This window comes from Dasypus novemcinctus, chromosome 16 (genome assembly GCF_030445035.2).
Source record: "Dasypus novemcinctus isolate mDasNov1 chromosome 16, mDasNov1.1.hap2, whole genome shotgun sequence".
NCBI lineage: Eukaryota > Metazoa > Chordata > Mammalia > Cingulata > Dasypodidae > Dasypus > Dasypus novemcinctus.
The window spans coordinates 18,855,018-18,882,026 of NC_080688.1; the positions used below are offsets into that span (position 1 = coordinate 18,855,018).

General features: G+C 49.1%; 1 protein-coding gene across 1 annotated transcript; it reads right to left on the minus strand.

Annotated features, from left to right (window-relative positions):
• Positions 1-1,104: 1,104 nt before the first annotated feature.
• CIDEA (cell death inducing DFFA like effector a) lies at positions 1,105-26,848 on the minus strand. The gene is made up of 5 exons (XM_004469994.4): positions 26,775-26,848; positions 14,771-14,915; positions 12,920-13,066; positions 4,566-4,747; positions 1,105-1,531 (listed from the first exon to the last, which is right to left on the minus strand). Exons 1-5 carry the CDS (start codon positions 26,810-26,812, stop codon positions 1,384-1,386), a joined length of 660 nt encoding a protein of 219 aa, XP_004470051.3. The 5' UTR covers positions 26,813-26,848; the 3' UTR covers positions 1,105-1,383.
• Between the last annotated feature and the right edge of the window lie 161 nt (positions 26,849-27,009).

Genomic DNA, 27,009 nt, shown 5'->3' on the forward strand with positions numbered 1-27,009 from the left:
GTGTCTGTCTTTGTTGAGTCATCTTGCTGCGCCAGCTCTCTGCTTGGCCAGCACTCCGCGTGGGCCAGCTTTCCACTCGGGCCAGTATTCCACTCGGGCCAGCTCACCACGCGGGCCAGCTTGCCTTTACCAGGAGGCCCCAGGAATCTAACCCTAGACCTCCTATGTGGTGGGCAGGAGCCCAATTGCTTCAGCCACATCTGCTTCCCAAGAGGGTGGGTCTTAATCAGGATTACTGGATTAGGCAGAGAAACGCGGACATCGCCATGGGATGGGAAAGCCAAAGAGCCCAAGGGCTGCCAGCAAGCCAGAAGGCTGCCGAACCTAGGAGAAAGGGAGCCTCTCAGCTCCTGGAACCCTGAGACAACAGTTTCTGTTGTGGAAGCCAAACCATTGTGTGGTATTTGTCATAGCGGCATGGCAGACTGAGACACACCCCGATTTCCCTGTGGGGAGCTGCGTCTCCCCTACTCCACCCCCTTGTCCAGGACTGGGCGCGTGGCCCTGCCGGGCTGGAGTGTGTCATCTGCCGTGACCATTCAGCAGGAGGCTTGTAGGGCCCAAGGCACCCCATGATTCCGGCCCAGAGCTTCTGGCTGGGGTGGCCGGGCCTGCCTGAACGTGAAGCCAGCCTAGGGGAAAGGAGAGCCAGGGCGGGGAGGGACAACCTCCTTGGAGTGCTGTGGATGGCAGGGCTGAGGCCAGAGCCCCTGCCGCCTCCTGGCCACGTGAGTCGGGGGGCTTCTTTCAGCCGCGTGGGCCTGAGCCCGGGGCCCTGGCGACAGCACCGTGAGGAGCTGGCCTACGCTTCACCGGAGCTCTTGGCACATGCTCGTTTTTGCTGTTCTAAGAGAGAGGCTGGCACTGCCTCCTGGAGTGCTCCCAAGTGCAGGTCCCCAGCCTTCTGACCCCTCCGGGCTCACGCAAGACCCCAGGAAAGAAACCCAGGAACACTTGACGGCTCTTTATTTTTATGACCCCAAGTTTTAATAAAGATTTAAAAGTGACCGTCGGCAGAACAGTTCCGGCTGAGCCTTACTTCTGTCTGTGAGCTTTGTCTGCTTTTTCGGGAGATGAAAGAGACACAAGGAAGCATGACCCATGTTAAAAGGAGTTCTTGGGATTCGTTTATTGCAGGAACACGTGTGTGTGCCACTACCCGGCGCTCCCGGAACCAGGACTGGGCCTTCCACGGCCTCCGAGGCCCCCGAGCGGCTCTTCCCCGTGGGCCCCCTCCCGCACAGACCCCATTCAACTGATGTGAACCCCCCTTCTTACACTGGGCGCCACCGCGCAGCTTGGCCCGTGGCACACAGCACGGCGGCGTCAGAAGCGGTCCCTTCAGCGTGAGCGTGTGGGCGAGAGGCCACCTTGGAGCGCACCTTATCTGCAGGTGAACTGCCCCCTGGCGTGACATCGGAGGGCGGGCGGCTCATCGGCGTCGCCGATCACCCGGAGCACGTAGGCGCCCGCGTAGATGAGAAACTGCCCGGCCACCTGCGCGGTGTAGGACAGGAGGCGCAACAGGCTCCTGCCAAAGGAAACAGAGGCACGTCAGGCCGCCGAGCACCCGGCCGCCGAGGGTGTCCCCCCCCCAGGCCACCCGCACGCTCAGGGTGGCTCACGCCGTGGTGCTCCGAGGTGGAGAATCAGCCCTGCGACGCGCGCCCGTGTCCCGGGGGCCGTGGCGGGCGACGGACGCTCGTGCGGCAGGTCTGCAGAGCTGAGTCTGCGTGTCGGGCAAGCCCCGGTGATGCCACCACCGCTGGCCCCGGTGGCCACCCACGGTGATGGCACGGCTTCTGCCAGGCACTTCCAAACAGGGGCCGGGATGCTCCGGCCCGGCCACACTGCCAGCGTCAGGGTCTGGGTGTGCTAAGGCTTGGGGTCTGAGTGGGAGGGCTTCTCCACATCTGGAGGTCCCATCACGTGGCAGCCCAGCAGCAGGACATCGGCCGAGGTCCTGGGGCCTAGCTCCCCGTCCACAGCCACACCTGGGAGCGGCCCGGTGCGCCGCCTAGAGACTCTGTGCCAGGGGTGTCCCCGGGGGGCTGGGCCTGCAGCAGTCACTGGGTCCTGGACGTCGGTGGCCCCTTATAGGCTGGTGTTTCCTTCTGGGATCAGGGAATTCTGTGGCCTCTTGGGCCACCTCAATCGGTCAGGTGACACAAATTAGTGAAAAGAAGGCTGGATTGTCTTTCAAGAGAGATCTTGCTGGGGTGAGGTATGCTTTCTTCATTGTGTTTTTCTAAATCGTTCTAACTAGAACCTCATGTCTCACTATTTTGTAAAAAAATTATTTCCCTCCTCCCCCTCCCCTCCCCCCCCCCGGCTGTTTTTGCTGTCTGTGTCCATTCACTGTGTGATCTTCTGTATCTGTATCTTGTTTTGACTTCTCTTCACATTTTTTCTCCTCTAGGATTCACTGGGGACCTCCGAGGTGGAGAGAGGTTCCCTGTCAGCCGTGCCACCTCAGTTCCTGGTTTCTGCTGCACTTCACCTTGACTCTCCTCTGTCTCTCTTTTGTTGCACCATCATCTTGCTGCATGACTCACTTGTGTGGGCACTGGCTCACCGCGCAGGCACTCACGTGGGCACTCGCCTCTCCAGGAGGGCTCTCAGCTCGCTGCGTGGGCACTGGCTTGCCACACAGGCACGCTTTCTCTTCTTTTCACCAGGAGGCCCCAGGGATCGAACCCGGGTCCTCCCATATGGCAGGCAGAGGCCTTATCACTTGAGTCACATCCTCTTCCCTTACTATTTTTAAAAAAATCAAACAATACAACTAATTCCTCCCGTTTCAGCAAAAAGAGAATGCTCCCGTGGCAGTCAGGATTTCAACACTGTCAGTAACCCTTGTCTGAGAGTGTGCCAGGTGGTTGTGATGGAAAATGGAGGACCCCTGAAGCTGAATGTCCAAACTATTCTTCTGCGGGCCTTGAGACCAAGGCTGGTTTCTCAAAGCATTTCCCCTTCTGCCACCTCGCTCAGGGAAGAGTCCAGCCATCTTTATGGGGCCAGCAGAGAGAAGGACCCCAAGGAGACTTACAGACAGCGACGCACAGTTAGCACTTGCAAACTTCTTATGTTTTCTTCAAAGACCTCCCTGCCACTGTCAGCCTCTCCTTCCATCCATTGGCAAATTATGGGAGGATTGGATGTAGATGTATTTAGAGTCTGTGCGATCATAAAGGATTTGAAAGCAAGTTTCTTTCATGGTTAATTTCATGTGGCAGCTGGCTGAGTTAAGGTGTCCAGTTGTTTGGTCAAGCAGGCACTGGACTGATTATTTCTGTGAGGGTATTTCATAGATGTGATTGCATTTACAGCTAACTGCATCTACAGCTGACTGCATCTACAACTGACTGCCTCAACTATCAACAAAATAGACTGCCCTCAGCCACGAGGGGGATCTCCTCAACCAATCAGTCCCAGCTCTCAAAGTCAGAACTGAGGATGTCAGAAGTCGGCAAGAAGAATTTGTCTCGACTTCAGCTAGCCAGCCTCTCCTGTGGACTTCATCATCACCTTCATCGGAGTTTCCAGCTTGAGTTCTGCCCTGCAGAATTCCGACTTGCCAATCTCCACGGTCATGTGAGCCAGTTCCTACAATACATCTCTTAGTATTTACATATATATCCTGTGGCTTCTGCTACTCCGGGAACCTAACACACTTCTCGTTTTAAAGATGATGAAACCAAAGCTCAGAGAAGTTAAGTAACCTGTGAGGGTCACACAGCTGGTAGCTCAGAGGTGAGGCTAGGAGAAACTGTAGGTCCTGCTTGGCCCAGGGCTTGGGGCAAGCATTCTCCAGGCTAGTTATGTAGCAGGAACACACAGGGAGCCTTTCAACCAGCAAGAGTGTCCACATACGCCCGGGGTGTGGCTTGGAGCCCTAATTTTCTCGAAGGCCGTGGCGGATGTGCTGGCGCAGCTTTGCACTAGCCTTGGAGTGATAGAGCTGCGGGCATCATGCAGAGGAGGGGCAGGTGGGCTCACCGCCAGTGAGGTTAGAGTGAAGAGTACCAGAGGAAAACTGCATATAAAGGCGCATCATTAAGGACTGGAGCGGGGCACGGGTTTCCCTTATACATCAGGTCACCGTCTCCTTGGCTCCATTTTAGCTGTTATGGCTTAGAATTGATGTTTTAAAGCTTGCAGCTCTAGTTTTTTGTTGCTGTTGTTTTTTAAGGCAGTGCAAGGGATTGAATTCAGGACCTGGTACGTGGGAAGCGGGTGCTCAACCACTGAGCTACACCCGCTCCCTGCGCAGCTCTAGGCTTTCAAAGAAAATCGGTGCTTCTGAACGCTTACTATTTAGTTGTTGTTTCCATTTTGTTTTTAATGGTCCTTGGAGCTACGGCATGTCATATTTTGGCTCAAGATAAGACTTTCTGGTTTTTGAAGGCAGCCCATGGTATCCAGGCTAAACCCTTTTAAGCCAAGGTAAAACTGAGTGTATATAAGCCACAACAGCATGTTTGGCCCACGCCTCCATGGGACCAGCGGCTCGCGCCCTGCGTGCGCCCTCCCCGAGGCCCTGGCTGACCCCGCCAAGCCCCTACCTCAGCAGCGCCTTGACCCCCACACAGCGGAAGTCGTAGGAGACCGAGTACATCTCGTACAGGGTTGCTTTCACGTTGAGGCAGCCGATGAAGTCCTTGGGGTTCAGCTTGTACAAGTTGAAGGTGACTCTGGCTATTCCGGATTTCTTTGGCTGCTGGCGCACCGGAACATCCTTATTACCCTATTATGACGAAGGGATAAACGGATTTTAGAAGCATTCCTATGACATTTAAATCTTATCCTTCTGACTCTACACTGGCTCCAGACTCTTCTAACAGTCCGTCTAACATCTGTTGGTGACTAAGCTGCTAATGACTCGAGTAATATTTTTAGCAGAGCAATATGCTTATTCCACTACTATGTCCAAAATAAATAACGAAGTTCCATTCTTTCAGCTCGGGCACTCGGGGTGAGGCCGATTTGGCTCTGGTGCCTGGTATTTACAACAAGCCTGTTCAGTGAGTGGTCGTGCCGTCGATCACGGTTTTGAGACTCGCTCAGCCTGGCAAAGTGAAGCCACCGGTGGTTCCTTGATTGCCCGGGACGGCCTCACCCCATGACTGGAAGGCAGCAGCAGGTGAGCGAAGCAGGCAGCACCACCTCCCCTTCACAAGTGGCTGCTAAGCAGAAAGTGCCAGAACTGCGTGGGGAAAGCAAGGGGGTAGACTTGCCCAGGGCTTCCCCAGGTGCGCTGCTGTCTAGCAACTGCCCCGGATGAGAGCTGGCTTCTCAGGAACGCTGAACGCGATGTGGTCAGCAGCTGCCCTCGGCCAGTGTGAGACATCAGGAGACCCTTCCGATGGGGAGGGTTAGGTCAGGGACCTCTGAAAATCCTGAGGTTTACGAATAGCACTCTATTATTACTTAAACCAGTAGTAATAAGGGAACCAACTGCCCAAGGTTCAAGGGCTGGGTTCAGGGGTTAGTGTCCTAAATGGATTGTTCCCCGTGCTAATCCTGCAATAATCAGGATTCAAATTGAGACCTGTAGGTAACTTAGGTGTGTGGTTAACTTAGATCTGTGGTTCACTTAGACCTGTAACGATGTCTCATGAGCCTTCAGAGTTGGGAGGAGTTGAAACTGTGAACGTTAAATTTATTAATGACAACGATCTAATGATTTCGAGTAAAAACATTAAGTTCCCTTAAAAGTGCACAAATCCTCCTTTTGCTGGAGCCATTCTTTATGCCCTCATTCCTGGCCCACAGAACACACAGTTGGAAACCCTGGCTGTGCCCAATATTTAAAGGACGCGAGACCCAGTCGCCTCATTATCACACCACATTTGGGATTCCAGGAACCCGAAGGGATCTTCACCAATAATCCTGTCAGAACTCTCTTCATTCCTCACGTGCCTGACTTTTGAAAATTTTTGCCCCACTTCCCCTAAATGCCTTGGTACTTAAATTTAAATAAAACACAAAAACCAAAATCGAGACGCCCTCCCAGTCGACCCCCTCCTGAGCGGGGCATGTGGATGTCCGTAACCCGTGGAGGCTGAGGAAGAAGGAAGCGGCTCCCTCCTGCCCCCACCCCTCGGCGTCTGACGGAGGCACGGCGGCTCTTGGGGAGTTTAGACTGAAGAAGGAGACACCTAGTGGTCACTTCGTGGGCGGAGGTGCTTGTCCAAGGTAAAGAAAATGGGCCTTACTGATAAAAGCACCTGCTAGTGCGGTGGGATTATAATCAGTTGTGAGCTGCCCCTTTCCATCCTAAAAGGAAGACGGTTGAAAACTATAAATCCAGAGAAGACTCCCTAATCTGCAGCCCCGTGATGATGCTTGTCACTTCAAGAGGCTCTTACAGCAAAACCCGAACTCAGACTTCAACCAAGATGTTACCAGACCAGGAAGGCCCGGAGCCCTGCTTCAGCATGTCCTGGCATAATTTGTTTTTCATGTAGTCCCAAATTCAAACACTAGATTTTTTTAAAAAAAGTTTTATTTAAAAAAATTTTTTAATAATATACTGAAATTTAAAAAAAAAAAGATACTTAGATTGCATAAAAGTTACTTTAAAATTATGGGGATTCCCATGCTCCACTCCCTGCACCTCACACATTTTCCACAGTAACAACATCCCTCCTTAGTGTGGTACATTTGTTGCAATTGATGAACACGTTTTGGAGCACTGCCCCTAAGCATGGATTAGAGTTTACGTTGTACTTTACACTTTCTACCATACATTTCTGCAAGTTATTACAAGATTTACAGTGGCCTGTATCTGTCATTGCAATGTCACTCAGGACAATTCCCAAGTCCTGAAAATGCCCTACATTACACCTGTTTTCCCCTCTCCCTGACCTTAGAACCTCCGGTGGCCACTGCCTCCACATCAATGATAACAGTTCTTCCATTGCTAGAATCACCATAAGTCTATAGTAGAGTAACAGTAAGTCTATCTAGTCCATTGCTCATTTCCCAATGTTGAGGATTCTGGGATGGTGATGTCCACTCCACCTCTAATTGAGAGGGGCTTCAGTCCCACGGGGCAGATGGATGGCACTATCTTGCTTGTAGTTGTAGACTCTCGTTCTTGAGAGGCCATTGTCTCTCATCACCTCCTTGTTAGTTGTCTTGGGTGAGTCTAATGAACTGGAGAGTAGGTGTGGCAGCTCTGCTGAGATTCAGAGCCCAACTGGCCGCACAGTATTATTCATATCCATTGTACCTTCTCACCCTACCTTCGGCTGAGTGTCAGCAGCTCAGTTCTCTGCAGGAAGCTTGGATATATGGTGGAGTAATGACACCTAACTCCGGGCCTACCTTTAGTGTGTCTCATTTATGAAAACAGACAAACAGAATTTGGTTCTTCTTGCTACTGTGACAGATGATCATTAAACTTGGTGGCTGAGGAAAGTGGATTTGGCCCAATGGATAGGGCGTCCACCTACCACATGGGAGGTCCAAGGTTCAAATCCAGGGCCTTCTGACCCGTGTGGTGAGCTGGCCCACTTGTAGAGCTGATGTGTGCAAGGAGTGCTGTGCCACGCAGGGGTGTCCCCCATGTAGGGGAGCCCCACGCACAAGGAGTGCACCCCATAAGGAGAGCCGCCCCACGCGAAAGAAGTACAGCCTGCCTAGGAGTGGCGCCGCACACACGGAGAGCCGATGTAGCAAGATGATGCAACAAAAAGAGACACGGATTCTGGGTGCTGCTGACAAGAATACAGGTGGACACAGAAGAACACACAGCAAATGGACACAGAGAGCAGACAACTGGGTGGGGGTGTGTGTGTGGAGAGAAATAAATAAAAAATAAATCTTTTAAAAAAAACAAAAAGCAAACAACAGCAGCAAAAAACTTGGTGGCTGAAAACAACACATGTGTCTGCTCTCAATTTCTGAAGGTCAAAAGTCTACAATGGGTCGGCAGGCCAGTGTTCCTTCCTCGTGTTCCTTCCTTGCCTTCTCCAGGTCCTGGAGGCTGCCTGGGTTCCTTGGCTCCTTGCATCCTCACAGCACTTCTCTCTCTCTCTCTCTGCTGCCGTCTCTCACCCTGGCCCTCATGCCTCCCATTACGACTCTTGTGATTAGATTGGACCCTCTGGACAGCCCATGAGAACCTCCCTAATTTGATCCTCCACTTAATCACACCTGTCAAGTCCCTTTTGCTGTGGAAGGTCACACATTGACAAGTTCCAGGGATTTGGCTGTGGACATCTTTGGGAGGCCATTTTTCCACCCCATCTACCTTACACAAAAGGTGGTTCAGCCCAAGATCGTTTCTTTAAATGATGTATCTAATACGTCCCATCAATCTTCCAGTCTACAGGGCGTGATCTTCTCACCTGCTTTAGAAATACAATCTTATTTTAAATTTTATGATTTTTATAATTGGTTAGTAGTGTTTTTCCTCCAGTTAGAAAAATTATGATTTGCCAGGTATAGGAATACGTTTGTAGGATATATAAAAATAAGGAGTAAGATGGATGTGTCCCCCAACTCTGCACAAAAAAACAGTATCAGTCCTTAGAGACCCTCATGCCTCTCCCCAGTTACTCCCCCATCTCCTTCAAGAGGCCACCTGCCTGGTGTCTACCATTTCCTCGCTTTTCTTTATTTTTAGCACATGTGCATACTTTAAAATATCTACAAATGGTTTAATAAAGAGGTCTGGAGAAACCTGGGGGTGGGCGGAAGAGTGTGGGATATCCAGAGACGCTTACAGGGGGTTGAGGGGTCAAAACTATTTCCATAATAAGCACTTATATGTTTTTGCCTTTTTCGTTCTCATTCTCTCAAAAGTGTACAGTGGAGTTTTCCAGTGACCATTTGAGAAAGCTGCAAAACTAGGTGAATAATTATATTCTAAATGACCAATTCACGATGATACAAAATCATCCCTGGGAAAAGACTGCAAGAGACGCCGATGGATTTTAACGTACCTGAGGAGGAAATGTCACTGATATGTCTTCAGATTCCACATCATAATTAACCTTTATGGAACATTAATGCCACTTGTTGAATTTTGATGTCGTATTGAGGAAGACTACCCCAAATTATCTGGATAGGCTATTAAAATAGTCCTGTATTTTGCAATTACATATCTGTGCACGCCAGATTTCCTTCATACCCTTTGTGTACAACAGATTGAGCAGGGAAGCCAGGAGGAGCATCTAGTTATCTTCTATCCAACAAGGCATTAAAAAGATTTGCAAAAATGTAAAACAATATCACTCCTCTCACTAAATGTTTTCATTTTGTAAAAATGGTTATTTCATAAAAGCATTATTTATGTTAACCTGTATCGGGTTGTAATTCTTAGTGAATTGATGTTTTATAAGTTTCTCGACTTGAATTTCTACTATGTAGCTGTATCTGGATATAGCAGGGTTCTCAACCCCAGCAGCACTGGCATCTGGGGCTGGACCGTTCTTGGCTGTGGGGAGATGTCCTGCCCACTGGAGGGTAGTTAGCAAATCCCTGGCCTCAACCCATTAGCTGCTAGGAGCACCCACTCTCCCTCAGCCAAAAGTGTCTTCAGATATTGCCAAATACTCCCAGGTTGCAGAACTATCCCCTGTTGAGAACAATGATAGAGTCTATTGTTATAACCCACATAAACAAAAGCTGTTTGGGGGTCTAAATAATTTTTAGTAGCATAAAAGACTCTTGAGATCATGAAGTTTGAGGGCTACTTGTTTAAGGTATTCTTCTGTGATGCCCTCTCTCAACAGAGTTGATGAGATTTTTCCATATAGACGCATGTAGCCTCGTCCATTTTCATGGCTGCTGCCTGTGTGTGCCTCCGTTTGTTTCCAGCTTTCACTGTCACAGACGTTGTTGACACAGACTCTCTTGTGGGTGTCTCCAGGCAGACAGGGGCCAGAGTTCTCGAGAATGTTTTAGGGATGGATGTGCTTCAACTCTGAGAGAAAGGCAAATTGTTGTTTTAAACGGTTGGGAACAGAAGAGAGTTTGTTGCTCCATATCTTAAAAATGGAAAAATTTTTAAAGTCTAAGAATATCACATCTGATGTTGTAACATAGTTTCTTATTGTGGTCCTAATTAGGTTTCCCCAACTACCAGTGAGATTGGGCATCTTTTCCTATGTTTTATTGCCCACTCTTGTGTCCAGACTTCCCCCATCTTTTCTATTGGAGTGTCTTTCATTTCCATAACTGATTTGCGAAGTTCTTCAAATTTTCTGAATATGAATCCTTTCTCAGGTTATGTTGCAAACACCTTCTCCCTATGTTGTGCCTTATTGTTTCTTTCTTTTATGGTGTCTTTTTTTTTTTTTTTAAGATTTTTAAATTTTATTTATTCCCCCTTCCTTGTTGTTTGGGCTTGCTGTGTGCTTGCTCTCTGTGCCCATTTGCTGTGTGTTCTCTGTGTCTGCTCGTCTTCTCTTTAGGAGGCACTGGGAACTGAACCTGGGAAATCCTATGTGGGAGAGAGGTGCTCAGTCACTTGAACCACCTCCGCTCCCTGCTTTGTTGTGTCTCTCATTGTATTTCCTCTTTGTGTCTCCTTGCTGTGCCATCTTTTTGCGCCATCTTGTTGCATCAGCTTGCTGCATCAGCCCATCACCCCAGCTTGCTGTCTTGCTAGTCTTCTCCAGGAGGCACCGGGAACTGAACCCAGGACCTCACATGTAGTAGGCAGGACCTCTATTGCTTGAGCCACATCCATTTTCCTATGGTGTCTTTTGATGAACAAAATTCTTAATAGAGTTGAATTTATCATTTTTTAATGGTTTGTGCATTATCTTACTTTAAAAAATCCTTCCATACCCTGAGGATGCCAAAAAGACATGTATCAGATCTACTCAGTCATGTCTCTAACTTCCTTCGTGGTTTCCATTGCCATCCTTTTTTTTTTTTAAGGAGTGACCAGCCTGGGGCTTGTGCCAGGACCTCGTACATGGGAAGCTCAACCACTGAGCTACACCTGCTCCCCTCCATTTCCATCTTTTTGCGTTACATCATGGACACCTTCTTCAAATATCTCCCCGGTCATTTATTATTTCTTCAGCTCTGTCTAACCTGAGTCTCCATTTCCTTTCTTTCAACTGCTATCTTTTTTCACTTCCAGAAATTCTATTTGATTCTTTCAGGTCTGCCTAGTCCTTGTTAAGTCCTTTGTGTTCCTTTTCACTTGTGATTACCTCTCATTTATTTGCATATTTCAATATTATTTCATGCTCTGTATCTGATCATCCCAGTACCCGAGGTCTCTGCAAGTCTGTTATTTCTGTTTACTCTCACATACAGTGCTTTGCGTCCTTCCGCTTTGTTTTCATGACAGCGTACATTTGCTGGGACTTAGGAATGGGTATTCTTTGAGGCCAGTCTGCATTTGCTTCTGCTAGTTACATGTGCACTGTCAGGGATCACTGGGGCTGGGAGGAAAAGACTAGTTGAGTAAAGAGGATCCAGTGTTTCTTCCCCGGATCTCTTTAAATCGGGGTTCTTAACCTTTTCGTTCCATGGACCCCTTTGCCAATGAGGTGAAAACCAGGGACCCTTTACTAAGCCCACACTATACTGTGCATTATTTAATAAATGTGTCACACCCGCACCAACACGTCCCCACAAGAATAACATCTTTTGAATTTCAATTCAAGCTCACGGACCCCTTGTTAAGAACCCTTGCTTTAAACTGAAGTCTCAGCTGGGGCGTTTTTTGGCCCAACTGGCCCCGGACCCTCACGAGGGCAGTGTGTGGCCAGGAAGTCTCAGGAAAGGCCCGTCGGGTTCCCTGCCTTGTTGGGCAACTCTAACCACCCACCCCTCGTGTGTCACCCCTGCCCCTGTCCTCCGAGCACCTGTTGCGCCTGAGGCCCTGGGTCGGTGGTGGGTGCCCACAGGTGAGCGTCTGGCTTCAGGGCTTGCTTTCTTCTCTGGCTTCTGGCTCTCATAAAAGTCTGAGAACTTCCTTCTCTGGAAGGCTCGGTTAGGCAGGAAGAAAGACGTTTGAATATTTTGCTGTACACTTTTAGGTGTCTTTGAGTGGGGAAGTTTTTGAAAGATAATCTCTAGTTTTCCTAGAAATTTTACCTCTTTGCTTTTCTAAATCACAGTGTTCTCTCTCACACGCGCGTGCACACACACCCTTACCTACCTCCACTGGCCTCTGAAGGGCAGATGTGGTGGTCAGTCACCAGGTCATATCGCCGCACTCTAACAGGCTCTGCAGCCACTCATTGGCCCAAGTGTGTTCCTTAGAATAACTGTCTTTAAATCATAGCCCGTTTACAGAGATCCTAAGTTTCTGAGAATTACATCTAAGAATCCCGGTAAGGGTAGTCGATCCAGGTATTAGGCGAATACAAAGCACACCTTTGGAAAGTGGGCGAGTCTCTGCCAAAGTAGGGAATGCACTTTTGTAGATCAAAAGTGAACCCAGGGAAGCAGATGTGGCTCAAGTGAATGAGCTCCCACCTATAACATGGGAGGTCCCTGGTTCTGTTCCCAGTGCCTTCTAAAGAACACAGCGAGCTGGCACGATGGGCAGGCACAGTGCGCTGACACAACAAGATGATGCAACAAGAGACACAAGAAGAAAACCATAACTAGAGACACAACAAAGCAGGGAACAGAGGTGGCTTAGTGATTAGGCACCTCCCTCCCACATTGGAGGTCCCAGGTTTGGTTCCTGGTGCCTCCTAAAGAAAAGAAGAAGACAAACAGACACAGCAAATGCAAACAATGAGGGGTAGGGAGAGATAAATAAATAAAGAAAATCTTTAAAAAACAAAAAAAAAAGAGAACCCAGGGACCTGGTGTAGCTCCAGTGGTTAAGTGTCAGCATACCACAGATGAGGTCCAGTGTTCAATCTCCAGCACCTTGAAGAAAAAAGAAGAGAACCCAGTCCCTTGTTGGGAGAACAATGCTTTCACTTACCGGTGTCCACTTCTGTCCTTTCTCCAGGATCATGAAGTGTGTGTTGTCTGCCAAGGTTTGAAAGAACTCCTCCGTGTCCACCACGGTGCCATCTTCCTCCAGCACCAGAGTGACCAGTCCAGCGGCAAGGACCAGGGCGTCCAGTGTCTGGAGTCACACCCAAGAGATGGAAGGAAGGAGCACAGTTCAGCTTGACTGTTCCGTTACTACAACTATATACAAGTGTTGCCTGATTTTGATCAAGTTTAAATGGTAAAGATAGACCTTAATGCGTATCTGTCTTAAGCTTGGAAAAAGAAGCCAAGATCTTCTTTTGGGATAAAACCATGTAATTGGTAAAGGTAGGAGGGCTGATGGAATCAGTGTCATGACGTAAGAGCCAAGTGATAGAACTTCCCAAGTTCTGAGTTCAGGTTCCTCCTGAACATTCTACTTTCCATACCCAGTACAAAAATGATAAAACTATAGAAATCGTGTAATCAAATCCTGGTTAAAAAAAAAATACCCAGCTCTTCCTCACAAGGAAACTGACGCTATCCTGTAACTCTGGAAGACTTTTGCACGGTCCAGCCTGATTTCCCCTCTGGGTTCTGGGACGGCGCTCTTATTCCATGCCAACTGCCGACAAGTCTAGTCCTTGACTCACAACCTTTATCACACATCATGTTCTTCTGGAATGTTCTTAGTGAGAAGCTGAGCTTCTTAATCTCCTTACGGGATTTCAAAGATGGGGATTAAATTGAGCAATATTTACAATTTCCAAAAAAGCTAACATTTCAACAAATAAAAAGAAAAATCCCGCACGTGTGCTTCCTCAGGAGACCCCTGTCCCGTGAGAGTGCACGCTGGTGCCCCTGCTTGTTTCCACAGGCAACTTTGTCTACGTTCTGCCTCTTGAGAGCCCATGTTTCATCCTTATTTGGTGACCTGGAGACTGTTTCAGATCAAGGACTATTTTCCCTTGGGCTTTATAACCAAAACCAGATTTCCAGAGTCTGCTGGTTCCTTATCAAGGAAGTAATACTATCAATGGGTGACTCTTCTTAAGGCTTCTGTCTCTGTACCTAGATTTGTTATGGTGCAGAGATGTTATGTTTCATCTGCTTATTTATACTCACTCTTTAACCCTTGGACTCTCAGAGGCCAGGACAGAGGCTAACAGTTCGACATGCTCTTCTCTTGACATGCCCATGTCTGCCTTGGCTTACCCAAGCTCCTGACCCTGTGTGAGCTTGGGGGACCTATGAGGCTGGACTCGGGGGACCTGTGTGGCTGGACTCGGGGGACCTATGAGGCTGGACTCGGGGGACCTGTGTGGCTGGACTCGGGGGACCTGTGAGGCTGGACTCGGGGGACCTGCCTGGCTAGTCTCGGGGCACCTGTCTGGCTGGACTCGGGGCACCTGTCTGGCTGGACTCAGGGACCTGTGAGGCTGGACTCAGGGCACCTTTCTGGCTGGACTCAGGGCACCTGTCTGGCTGGACTCAGGGACCTGTGAGGCTGGACTCAGGGCACCTGTGAGGCGGGACTCGGGGCCCCTTTCTGGCTGGACTCAGAGCACCTGTGAGGTGGGACTCGGGGCACCTGTCTGGCTGGACTCAAGGCACCTGTGAGGCTGGTCTCAGGGTACCTGTGAGGCTGGACTCAGGGCACCTGTCTGGCTGGACTCAGGGCACCTGTGAGGCTGGTCTCAGGGCACCTGTGAGGCTGGACTCAGGGCACCTGTCTGGCTGGACTCAGGGCACCTGTCTGGCTGGACTCGGGGAACCTGTGAGGCTGGACTCGGGGCACCTGTCTGGCTGGACTCGGAGCACCTGTGTGCTGGTGGGAGGTGAGCTGCCGCCTGCGTACCTTGCTGATGAGCTCCTTCAGGCTGCTTGCCATCACCCCTCTCCGGCTGCTCCTGTCATGGTTGGAGACGCGGAAAGGGCGAGCCGACTGCTTGAGGGGAGTCAGCAGGACTCTCTTAGTCTGTGATCCCATAAACGTCAGGGGTCTGAAAACAGGGGGGGGGGGAGTGAAAAACATTTTTAACATTACCTTTAGAAAAGAGTCTTTAAAGAGACTGTGGAGCAAGTTGCTCTATGGTATGTCGTGAGAACACTGGCTCAGGTACAACAGAGACTCCCAGGAAATGACCGCTTGATTGCCTGCACAGCACAGAGGGTCCAAAAACCGACAGGAAAAGATCCTATTCGGCCAGTCCCCCAGGTAAGGCCGGCACACTCTGTATCAGAGATGAGGACACCTGTTGACTGAGTGCTGCGCTCTTACACCCTCCAGGGGTGGGGGCTCCAACAGTGAGCAAGCTTCGTGCCCTGGCGAGCAGCTGGGACTGGTTAAGATACAACGTCTCAGGGAGCGGCTGTGACTCAGTGGTTGAGTGCCAGCTTCCCTTACATGAGGTCCCGTGTTCAATCCCCAGCCCCGGCACCTCAAAAAAAAAAAAAAAAGTAACTCTCCTTTAGTTGCCTGCAGTCTCTTGTGAAATAGAAACGTACCAAACATCTGCACACAAATAAGCAGAAATGGAAATATAACAAACACCTGCACACAAACAAGCAAGAGGGCAAAAGAAAAGGGATAGGTGAGGGCTGGGAGATGGTTGCTGTGTTCTTTTTTTTTTTTTGAGGGAATTTGTGGTAAATTTTTTTTAATTCATTTTTTATTTTTCTTAATAAAACTTTTAAAATTAAAGTTAATAGATCATATAGAACATTACATTAAAAAAACATAAGAAGTTCCCATATAACCCACACTCCACTGCCCCATCTCCATCATTTTTGTAAATTGTGTTTTTTTGAAGATACATACATCACAAAAAAGATTACATTATAAAAAACATAAGAGGTTCCTGTATACCCCCCATCCCCCCCCACTCTTCCCCCACCAACAACCTCCCCCATCATTGTGGTGCACTCATCGCACTCGGCAAACTGGCAAACACATTTTGGAGCACTGCTGCACCACATGGATAGTAGTTTACTCTGTAGTTCACACTCTCCCCAGTAGATTCAGTGGGTTATGGCAGGATATATAAAGTCCAGCATCTGACCCTGCAATATCATTTAGGACAACTCCAAAATCCTAAAAATATCCCCTCATCACATCTTTTTTACCCACTCCCTGTCCTCAGCAACTACTGTGACCACTTTCTCCCTGTCAATGATACAATTTCTTCTATTAGTAGTCACAAAATTTCATAGTAGAATAGCAGTAAGTCCACTCTAATCCATATTTTATTCCTCCATTTTGTGGGCCCTGGGATGATGATGTCCACTCCACCTCTATATTGAGAGGGGGCTTAGATTCCACATGGATGTTAGATGCAATTCTCCTGCTTGCAGTTGTAGTCACACTCAGTTCCCTTGTGTGGTGACTGACCATCGTCACCTCCCTGTTAGCTGACCTGCATAAGTCCAATGAACCAGAGAGTAGGAGTTGCAACTCTGCTGAGGCTCAGGGCCCAGCTGGCACATGGACAGTCCAGAGATTCAAGTCTCCTGAGTATACACCAATGCTAGCACCAACCAAATGTTCATTAAAAGTGACAAAAGAGGCATGTGTAGAAAGGTCACATCTGAATCCAACTCCATCACACTCAGGGACACAAATTCCAAAGTCGGGCCCACTGACATAGTACTGAGCTCTAGAGCTATCTGCCATGACCATATCCCTGTGGGTCTCTGCGGCAGCTTGCTCGGTCGGTAGAGGTGGGGTCTGGCTGCGGACGAGGGGTCGGTCCAGCTTAGGACGAGGGGTCGGTCCCACTTGGGACGAGGGGTCGGTCTGGCAGCAGACGAGGGGTCGGTCTCACAGGGGTTGCGCGGTTCGGCTGACGGGGTCGCCCGGCGAAGCCGGCGACGAAGGGGTCACCCGGAGAAGCAGGCGACGAACTGGGGACAAGGGAGGCCAGGCCCTTGTCGGGGGCTGTCAGGACTGGAGGGCGCACGGCAGAAGAACTACCGCGGAGACAAGGTAAACACGCAAGTCCACTTTATTGAGGGAGAGGCAACAGTTTTATAGGGGCTGGGGAAGGCTGATTGGTCGAAGCCACGCCCTGTACTGATTGGTTGCCGGAGAAAGGTCAGTGGGAGGTACTGGAAGGGGGAGAGGTGGTGGTTAGGGATTGGCTGTTGCTATTGCTGGGGGAAGTGGCAGGGTTTAGGGATTGGTGGCTGCTGTTGCTGGGGTAGAGGGCAGACTTGAGTTTCCCGCCCACGCCTGGCTGTTGCTGCTGTTGGGGGGAGGGGAAAAGGCAGACTGGAATTTTCCGCCCTGCGCCTGCGCAGGGAGAAAGAAGAAGAGGGGTGTTGTCTCATAAGGCATAATGTGGCGCTATCCGGGAGGAGGGGCGGCCGCGGAAGCATGGCTGCCGAGAAGGGGAGACCCGAGGGCACTCTGCGCCCATGCCGAGCTCCCTTCAGGGGTGGCTGTGAGTCCGACCAGCCACCCTATTATGGGGGCAGCAGCTTGGCCTGCCGCGGCTGCTCCCCCGCCAGGCCAGCAAACCACACTTCAGCCCAAGGGGTGACCGCAGGTCTCCATAGCCCTCAGGAGAACCAGTACCTGGGGTTGTATCTACTTTGGCAGTTTCTGGGGTCCTCCTCAGGAGTGTGTAAGCATGACCCCTCTGATGACCTCCTGACTCTTTATTGAATACTCTTAGCCATATAAACTCATTTGACTTTGCCATTTCCCCCTTTTATTCAAGGTCAAAAGGCAATTTTTAACACATGATCCTACATGCGGGCTGAGATATTCTGCTGGTCTGAGTTGACCATTTTATACAAGGTCTTTTTCTACTTACATCACCAGCTGGTGCTTGCTAGTAATCCCTCAACACCAGGGAGGCTCTTCCCCAGGAGTCATGTCCCACACTGGGGGGAATGTAATGCATTTACATGCTAATTTGGCTTAGAGAGTGGCCACATTTGAGCAACATGGAGGTTCTCACGGGATAACTCTTAGGCACCTGTAGCTGTAGGCCTAGTTCATATTGCAGGCACACAAACTCAGTATCAAGGGCTCATTGTTGAAAAATCCCTCTTTTTTGGTCCTTGCCATTGCACTTGGGGGATTATTGTGGTTCCATTGGGGAATGTGATAGAGCTCCCCTGGCTAGGAATGCAGCACTCCCTCAGTTGTTGTTTGTAACTGTTATCTAAATATTTTTATGTCCCCTATACACATGCCCGGGAGAACTCCCTCCCAACCATGTGTGTCCCCCCCATCAATAACACCCACACCAATGTTTCTCCCCTGCCATAGTTGGACCTCTCTGTGGTCCAAAACTTCTTCAACAATGAGGGTGCTGTGTTCTTGACCTCCCCAACAGAGAGGTTTGAAGGACACAGAAATAATTCAATTTTTTTTAGATTTATTTTTATTTATTTCTCTCCCCTTCCCCTTTCCCACACCAGTCGTCTGTTCTCTGTGTCCATTTGCTGTGTGTTCTTCTGTGTCTGCTTCTATTCCTATCAGCAGCACCAGGAATCTGTGTCTCTTTTTGTTGCGTCATCGTGCTGCGTCAGCTCTCCGTGAGTGCGGTGCCATTCCTGGGCAGGCTGTACTTTCTTTCGTGCTGGGCAGCTCTCCTTATGGGGTGCACTCCTTGCATGTGGGGCTCCCCTATTGGGGGCATGGCACTCCTTGTATGCATCAGCACTACGCATGGGCCAGCTCCACACAGGTCAAGGAGGCCCGGGGTTTGAACCATGGAACTCCCATGTGGTAGGTGGATGCCCTAACCGCTGGGCCAAGTCCACTTCCCTCAGTTTTAATATTTGTATCTAAAAGAAAGAAAGAATTCAATGTCCAAGGAAGACACAAACAACTATTATTGCTGTTTTACCTCAGCAGTCAGGGTCTCTGTGTTTCTATTTGGGAAGGAAAGGTTAAGAGCAAAATGTCAAAAAAGACATAAGAATTATATTCAGCAAATATGGGTTTTCCTACCTAAAAAGTCCAAGAAAATGATTTCTAGAGGCCATGAAGTAGCCAAGCAGAGTTAAAGAATTAGGTACACACACATACTCACACACACAGTTACATATTTGTACAATAAGACAAAGCCAGATATTAACTTTAAAGTCAGGTCTTGGTCATTATAACAAACAAATTCTTTGAAATTAACCAGGACAAACCAGGAACCAACCCACTATGATAAATGCTGTTGGAATAATGAGATGGAAAAAGTACCTAAGGTCATATAGCACATAGCATTTTGGAGTAAGTTCTACATTTATCAAAGATATAATTCAAAGATCCACCTTAAAACAGCACAAATGTAGAAAAAAACCTGTAGCAAAACCAAAGCAAGATTTAATTTTCAGACAGAAAAAAAGCAATTACAAAAGAACAACAAAATTGGGATAAACAAGAAATCACTGATAAGAAGCATAAGAATTTAGTATGAGCAATACCAAATTATACAACAAGACTAATTATTCAATAAACACGTATTTTGCTTTGTAGAGATTAACTAGCTTCATCCTCAAGAAATCCTAAGATATGGTCCTACTTTTCTCAGTTCACAAACAAGGACCCAGAGAGTTGTCACAGAGCTGGTAAAAACCAGACGGGGCTTCAGACCCAGGTCCTTGTCATCATAAAGGTTATCTATACGCTATGAGCTAAGTAACTAAAGAGTAAGGAAAATGTGCATAGTAGTAAACGTTTGTAGCAATGAAAGAAATGGGAAACCACCTTTGATACCCTACCGCACTCTTTTTAGTCAATCAGCAAGATGCTGTCAAAGAAACCCAATGAGAGGAAGCAGGTAGCTCGCTGGTGGACTCTCAAGTTGTTGGGTCTTTTCGGAGACTTGTCTAACAACATGTGAAGAGATTTTACACAAGACTGTGAGCTTTTCAACATTGAGGAATATATCAATAAAGAATTTACTCAAAATAACGTCAATAGAAAATAGCAGCGTTTACTTTCTTGTTTTGTGTCAGGGCATGGTGGCAACCTCTGAGGAGCTATGGCTGGTCCATGGTGGCATTCCCAGCCCCTAGAACCATGCCAGCGACTCGAGGGGCTCAAATAGTTGTGGAATATCTGGATAAATGCTTGCACCGTGATATAAGGAGAATGAAATAAAGAGTAATTTTAGGATGACATTGTAGAAGACACAAAAGAGGATATCGTTTCTTCTGACATGTATTACAGTTTTTCTAGACCAACTTTATGCAGGCTGAAGTTCTAGGGAAAAACTGTACTGGTTGCTAATGCCTATCACTTATGATTTAGTAATTTACTATACGTGTATGGTCATGTCATTTATGTATTTATGCTTTATTTTTCCAAGTAGATTGGAATTTTCTTTGGACCAAGCTTTCTTTCTTCTGTCTCCCTTAATGCCTCACTTAGGGCTACGCACATAAGCATTAAATAGTATCTTGTCCAACTAGAAGCTCTACAAATGGACATATTTGAAAATTCAGTGACTTACCATGTAATCTGCTTATAAAAAACTGGATAACAGAGCAAGGAACTGACTCTCTAAAACCATCAGTCTAAGTCCATGCCTGTTTTAACTTGCTAAGGTTGCTGATGCAGAATATCAGAAATGGGTTGGCTTGTATAAAGGGAATTTATTAGGGTAAAAATTTATAGTTCCAAAACTGTGAAAATGTCCAGATCAAGGCATCATCAGAGATGCTTTCTCATCAAAGGTCCACTTCTGGCAGATCCTGGAGTCCTGTCACATGGCAAGGCAAAATGGCAGCTCTCTGTCTGGTCTCTGCCTTCTCCTTCAGGTTGCTTTCTCTCTGAGCTCAGCTCTGGGCAATCAAGTGCATAGCAAGACTTGTCTCTTCAGCCTTGAGCTGCTCCACGGACCTAGCCTCTCAGGGGCCTCTTTCCATGCTTCTGTGCTCTGCTGATTCTAGCCTCCAGCCTCCAGGACCTCTCTCAGCCTCTTGGGGCTTCTTTGTCTTGCAGGTGATCCTCTCTCCCACATGGCAGGGTCAAAACGGTGGCTTCCTTTCTCTCTGTGTTCTGCTTCCAGTTCTCAGTTTATGTAAGACCCCAGCAAGAGAGTGGAGACCCACCTGGGCCATGCCTCACTGACATAGTCTAATCAAAGGCCCTAAAGTAATTGAATCAAGTGAGCTAATCAAAAGATCCCTTAATGCAATCAAAAGGCCCCACAACCGCAGGAATGGATGAGTTTAAGAACATGATCTTTTCTGAGATTCACAAAAAACTTCAAACTATCACAACACCCCTAGCCTGATCAGCCAGTTCCTGGAGTGCTCTCCATATAGTGAGGATTTTCATAAGACAGTGTCTGACATAGCAGGTACTCAAAATTTATTTCTTGTCTTTCCTAGAAGCCCACCCAGGAGCAACACATTCATGCCTAGGAATTGCTCCCACTGAGCCCTCGACCTAGGCCAGGCCATGTGTTAGCTCTGTAAGTACATCACCTAATCATCACCACTACCTTATAAGGAAAGGATCACCCCATTTTGCAAATGAGAAAACTATGGCTCAGTGTGGCTTCACAAGGTTGTCCAGTTAATAAGGGATGGGATCTGATTCCAGTTCTTTCCAAACCAGAATTTTGTCCTTTTTTTTTTTCTTGGTAGGGTGCAGCTTGTTTCATCATCATACTCTCCAAACTTCAAACGTCAAGCAATAGCCATCAGCCTGCAGCATTGAGTTTCCACTCTTAATTCCTTTTCTCTTTCAGGTCAGCAAAGCCTCTACACAACTTGTTTCCAGTGCAGTCACTGCCTGGGGATTGTGCTAGATCAGTGGTCTCTGACCCTGGCCTCGACCTCAGAATGTCTGGGGAACCTCTACAAGAGACCTGCCAGGTGAATCAGAGCCACAAACCTCCATAGCAGTGCCTCAGAGAAGTAGCTCTGGGCTTCTGAACTTTGCCTTGGTTGAAAGGCAGTCCACCAGGTTTCTCAGTTACACAATGAGATGAGTGAGAATTTCACCTCCAGTGAACTCACATGACTGAGGATTCACTCACCTTCCACAGTTGGGGACAGGGCAGCAAGGCTGACCTACATTATATCTCACCCTCAGAACCCCAGCTTGTCCTCAGTCCAATTACAGCAGCCGAACACCAACAAACCGGTGAGGCCTTTCCAAGGAGGGGAGAAAGGAAGATTCGCATTCCACTAAAGGCCAAACACTTGTGGACATTAGCGCGTTGCCAGACGACTCTGCAAGGTATTACAGATGAGGAAAACTGAGGCTCAGGGAAGTTAGGAAATCAATCAGGCCAGCGTTGGCAAGTGATACAACAGGGTTTGAGTCCAGTGCCAACTCTCACATCAGGGCACCTGTCCTGCCAAACGAAAACCCTTCCCTGGGAGGAGGGAGCCCTGGGCCCCCAAAGCCACATCCAAGAAGGAGCCTCATGACTGCCCACAAAGCCTTCTAGAATAGATTCTGCCTGCATGTTCCTTACGCCCCCACACCCCAGCTGGCTCTTACTGAGCAAATACCATGCTGGTCATAGAAATGGGAGAACTGGGCGAATGTCTTTGAGCCTTGCATGCAGCCCCGCTGGCCAGCAGCACATCTCTTGGATGTCAGCAGCTTTGACCTAGGTGGTTGAGGCGCCTTATCTCCTCTAAGCCCTGCTGCTCCAGTGACGTGAACCGTGATTAATCCAAAGCCCTATTGTCTCTTCACTTGGGACAGATCAGCCTTGACAGTCACTTCTGGCCCTCCCTACCTTCAGGTTGCCCTCAGGGTGGACATCCTTGACTGTTACAAAAGCACACACTGTCCTTTGTTCTTTGTATCCACTGCTATGCAGTCATGGTGGAGTTTTTTTGTTTATGTTTTTCCAGGAGGTACTCAGGATTGAACCCGGGACCCCATACCTGTGAAGCAGGCTCCCAACCACTGAGCTATACCTGCAACCTGATGGTGTTTCTTAACCAGGAACTGGGAACAGATGGATGAAGATCTATGCAGTACACATAAAAAAACCTTTTGAAGACATGAAAACTAAATTCCACCACTCTTTCCAATGAACAGGATGAAAGTTTTGATATGGCAAATTATATAAAGTCGAAACTATCTTATACATGACTTGAAAAGGGGTTGGATGAAATTTTACATACATGAAAGCTGTTTAACAAATACTCATTTATGAGGACTTGTCTAGCTCCAGCTAAACAGACGCTGACTGTACAATGGAATTAAATAGCTAGCAAAAAGAACAAAGCGATAGACTAACCCAACTCAGTTCTGGCCCATTGAATAGACAGAATAATTTATATTGCCAGTCATTAGTGCAGTGCCTAAAATGTGTTGCTATTTACTCCTCAATATTTAATAAATCAAAGTTAAAGCAGGACCACTGAGAAGACTGTGGGTTCAGCCTTTAGCTCCACTGCATGTGAGAAGCGTCACTCCCCAAGCACCTGCGAAAGTGGCTCGACAATCATATTAAGGAGTAAGGGAAATAACCCACTAAAAGGAAAAAGGAAAAATAAGGAAACAGGTTGCTTAAGGAAATAGGTCGTTTCAGGGAAATCAAGACCATAGCAGAAGTCAGACTTCATAGAATACGCCTGAAAACTGCCAAGTGGCATGAATTCCAGCAGTACACAGAAACAGGCAAGTCTTTGTATTTTTTTCCCTGGGGTAGCAGGGCGTTACCTACTGAGAAAAGTGTGTGACATAAAGAAAGGACCCACAGATTGGCAGTAGCCATGAACTTGACGCCACTGAAACTCATCTGCCCCCTCCCCAGAGCATAGCAAAACAGTTTATGCACAAGTGACGGATGTTTATTTTGAAGGTATGGAGGGAAAAGGCAAGCTCAGGAATAAGGTGTTGGTTGGAGATAAATATTTTGGTGTCATCGGCGATAAGGAAGCATATAAAACTGTTTCAGCCGTGACCCAGGGCCTCTACAGAGTGAAACGACGACTGAGGGAATCCCACGTGTCATTGTCAGGTGGAAGAGGAGGAGCCCACCTGAAGCAGAGAGGACCCGCATCTAAGTCAGCAGAACTCTCTCACCCGGGCAAGGAGGAGACGAGGCGGTGCCGGGAAAGGAAGCAGCCCAGGCCAAATGTGGGCGGGCAGGGAAATCAGGATCTGCACAGGTGCCCGAGCCATGCAGGGAGCAGGGTCAGGAGGAAGTGAGGTCGAATCCAAATGGCAGGGGCTGGGAGCCAGCGTCCGCCTCCCCTCCCACCCGGCGCCCGCGGCCATCTCGGGGAATTTGATAAACACGCCCTGGACACTTTTGCAGCACACGATCTCCTGCCCAGGACGTGCTGGGCTCACGTGTGTGGCTTTACCAAAGCTTTCAGGATTTGTTAGGTTAAAAGCTGATAGTTCTGAGGCCACGAGAGTGTCCAAATCAAGGCAGTGTCAGAGAGGCTTTCTCGGGAGCTGCAGCTGTGGGCGATCAGGCATGCAGTGCCTCGCTCTCCGCACCCCTCTCCTCCAGCCCTCACTGCTTTCAGCTTCTGGTTCAAGTGGCTTCCTCAGCTCCAGGGCCTTCTCTCCAGTTTCTGGGTTCCTCTCTGTCTCTGTGGCCTTCTTCCTGTGTCTGTACCTCTTTATTCCTCCATTTATAAAGGACTCCAGGAAGAGATTTAAGACCCATGCTGGGCCATGCCCTCCTGAAGTGATCTAATCAAAAGGAGGGCCTTTAACGAATCTAATCCAAAGAGCCCATCTGCAGCAGGTTTATATGGACAGGAATGGATTAACTTTAAGAAGAGGATTTTCTGGAGCCCATAAAAGACTCCAACTGCCACCCTAGTACCTCCAAATACATGGTGTAAAAACAGTATTCAATAATTTTATTAGAGCTAGCATTTAGGCCCCCAAAGAAGTAAGCATCAGTAATCCGGGCAGCTTACTTGTAGAAAACTCAATTCCCTGCTTATATGACTGATGAGACTGTGATAGGATTTGCACAGAAATAGCAGCTATTCAAAACCTAGAGTTCCTTGTTCAAGGGGGGAAAAGGTGCACTAAATAGCTGCACAAGCTGCCATTTTGCACAAAGTATCATAAGTATCAGCTTTATAACAACTTCAGGGTTTGGCATGAATCCTATCATGGACAGGACAGGAGACAAGCGGGTCTTGTTTAGGCTAATACTCTTGATTTCCAGAGCTTTGCTTAGAGACCTCGGGTTGCTAAGTGTCTAGCAATTACAGACTATGGACAATTAAATGACTGGTTTAAGATTTTATTAATGCTTACAAGTGTCTGGTTTTTTTTCATCTTTAAAGATGTGTATAATGATTACGTTTGTTCCTTGACAAAATGCAGTTATTTACTAAAAATGGACAGATTGTACCTAGTGGCTTAAATGAAGGGACAGTGAGGAGGCAGAGATGCAGCCAGACTGTGACCGGCAGGTGTGTTTGTCACCTCAACTCCGGCTCACCCTGGTCTTGTGCCTGGACCGGGTTCTAAAGAAGGGTGGAGAAGTGTTTTCCTATCAGGAAGTATTACAGGTTGCCTGCTTCCGGCTTAGTTTGTAAGCAGGTAGATTTTTAAAGAACTGCCCCAACAATTCTGTCCCTAACAAATATTAATTTACAGCTAGAACTCACCAAGCTCAAAAGGAATGTCTTCGGAGAAAAGGCATTTCTTTATGTTTTGACTTGCCAACATTTCAAAAGTCAGTCCATTCCCAGTGGACACATCAGGCAGCTACGAGTTAGTGTGGTCAGACACAAGGGGAGCCAGCTCAATTGTGCAGGCATTGCCTCTTCCTCCTGCCAGGAGGCAGCGCAGGGACCAGCTATTCCTGCTTTTATCCAGCTTTAAAACTCAGCCTGCCAAGGATGGGGCATTGGTAAACTCATCGGAAAGGACTTTGGAAAGACGTACTCCAAACCGTGAATAGTGCTTATGTCCTTGGAGTCCGACAGTGGGGTGGGTGGAGGTGTGAGAAGAGGAGGGGAAAAAAAAAAAAAAAAAGAAACTAAGGACCTTAACTTTATGCTTAAAAATGTTAGTGAAGAAATGGCAACACATTCTGCTCCTCTCCTTCCACTGCCAGGAGTTCAGATTTTTTTGTTTCTTCTTGCAGTGCCCTCCAAAGATCACCTCTACACTTGACAGCTATTTTTCAAACCTGGAGAATTGACTCCCCTTTCAAATCCCAGGTTTAGCAGCTTGGGGGTCCCACTTGGTTCTCTAACCGGATTCTTGGGCTCCCTTTGGCCTCACGCACGACTGGGCCTCCGCGCACCCCCAGACAGAAGGGATGCTGTGAAACTTGCTTGTTAACCTGCGCAAAGCCCTCTTCAAAGGAACACCATCTCTCCCTTAGGTCTATACTCCAAAGCTGCTTCCACGCAAGCTCTTTAGGAGTTTACCAAGAGGCCTGGTTTGGGTATATGGGGATATGAAGGCGAATCCAGATAGCAAAAAGGTGATGCCTGGCCTCCAGCGACGCCGCGAGGACGCGGTGCGGTCCCCCGGGGGGCCCGGCCGGCGCTTGCCACGACGCCACCGTGCAGGTTTGGGTGGGATCAGCGGGGCAGGCGCCAGGGGCGCGCGGGGGCCGAGGCGCACCGCCCCGCGCAGGCCAGCCTCCCCCGCACAGCGTCCGCCGCAGCCGCCCGCCCGCGCTCCCGTGGCCACCAGAAGTCCAGTCTGCGCGCCCCGCGGAGACGTCGCCCAGGGGTCCCGGGACCCGGCCCCCGTCTGTGCGCGCCCGCCGCGGAGACCCGAGATGCGGCGCCGCCCGCGCTCACCGCTGTCACCTGTCGCGGACGCCCGCGAGCCTCGGCAGCGCCACACCTGGCCCCTGCGGCCGCCTGGAGGCGGCAAGGGGACCCTCGGGGCGGACGCGGGCAGCGGGGCGCGGGGCGCGGGGCGCGGGTGCACTCGCCTGATGAGCGCTCCGGCGTAGTCGCGGGCGGTCTCCATGGCGCGCTCCCCTGTCGCCGCGGCCGCGACAGCGCCGGCCCGCCGCCCCCGCGCGCCTCTTGAGGGCCCGGCGCCCCGCCCCGTCCCGCCCCTTCGGGCCGCGGGACTCGGTCGGGGGTGAGGACCTGCGCGGGCGCTGCTGCTCGCCGGGGCCCCGGGGCTCCGTGCTCCGCCGTCCCGGGCGCGGCCGCGGCTCG

What these genes read in the sequence shown, in the direction of transcription:
- CIDEA (XM_004469994.4), bottom strand. Translation starts at nt 26,812, where the DNA reads ATGGAGACCGCCCGCGACTACGCCGGAGCGCTCATCAG. An exon ending in TGAAGGAGCTCATCAGCAAG is followed by an intron (nt 13,067 to 14,770) that starts GTACGCAGGCGG and finishes GTGTGACTCCAG; the next exon opens with ACACTGGACGCCCTGGTCCT. An exon ending in GGGGTCAAGGCGCTGCTGAG is followed by an intron (nt 1,532 to 4,565) that starts GTAGGGGCTTGG and finishes TTCCTTTGGCAG; the next exon opens with GAGCCTGTTGCGCCTCCTGT.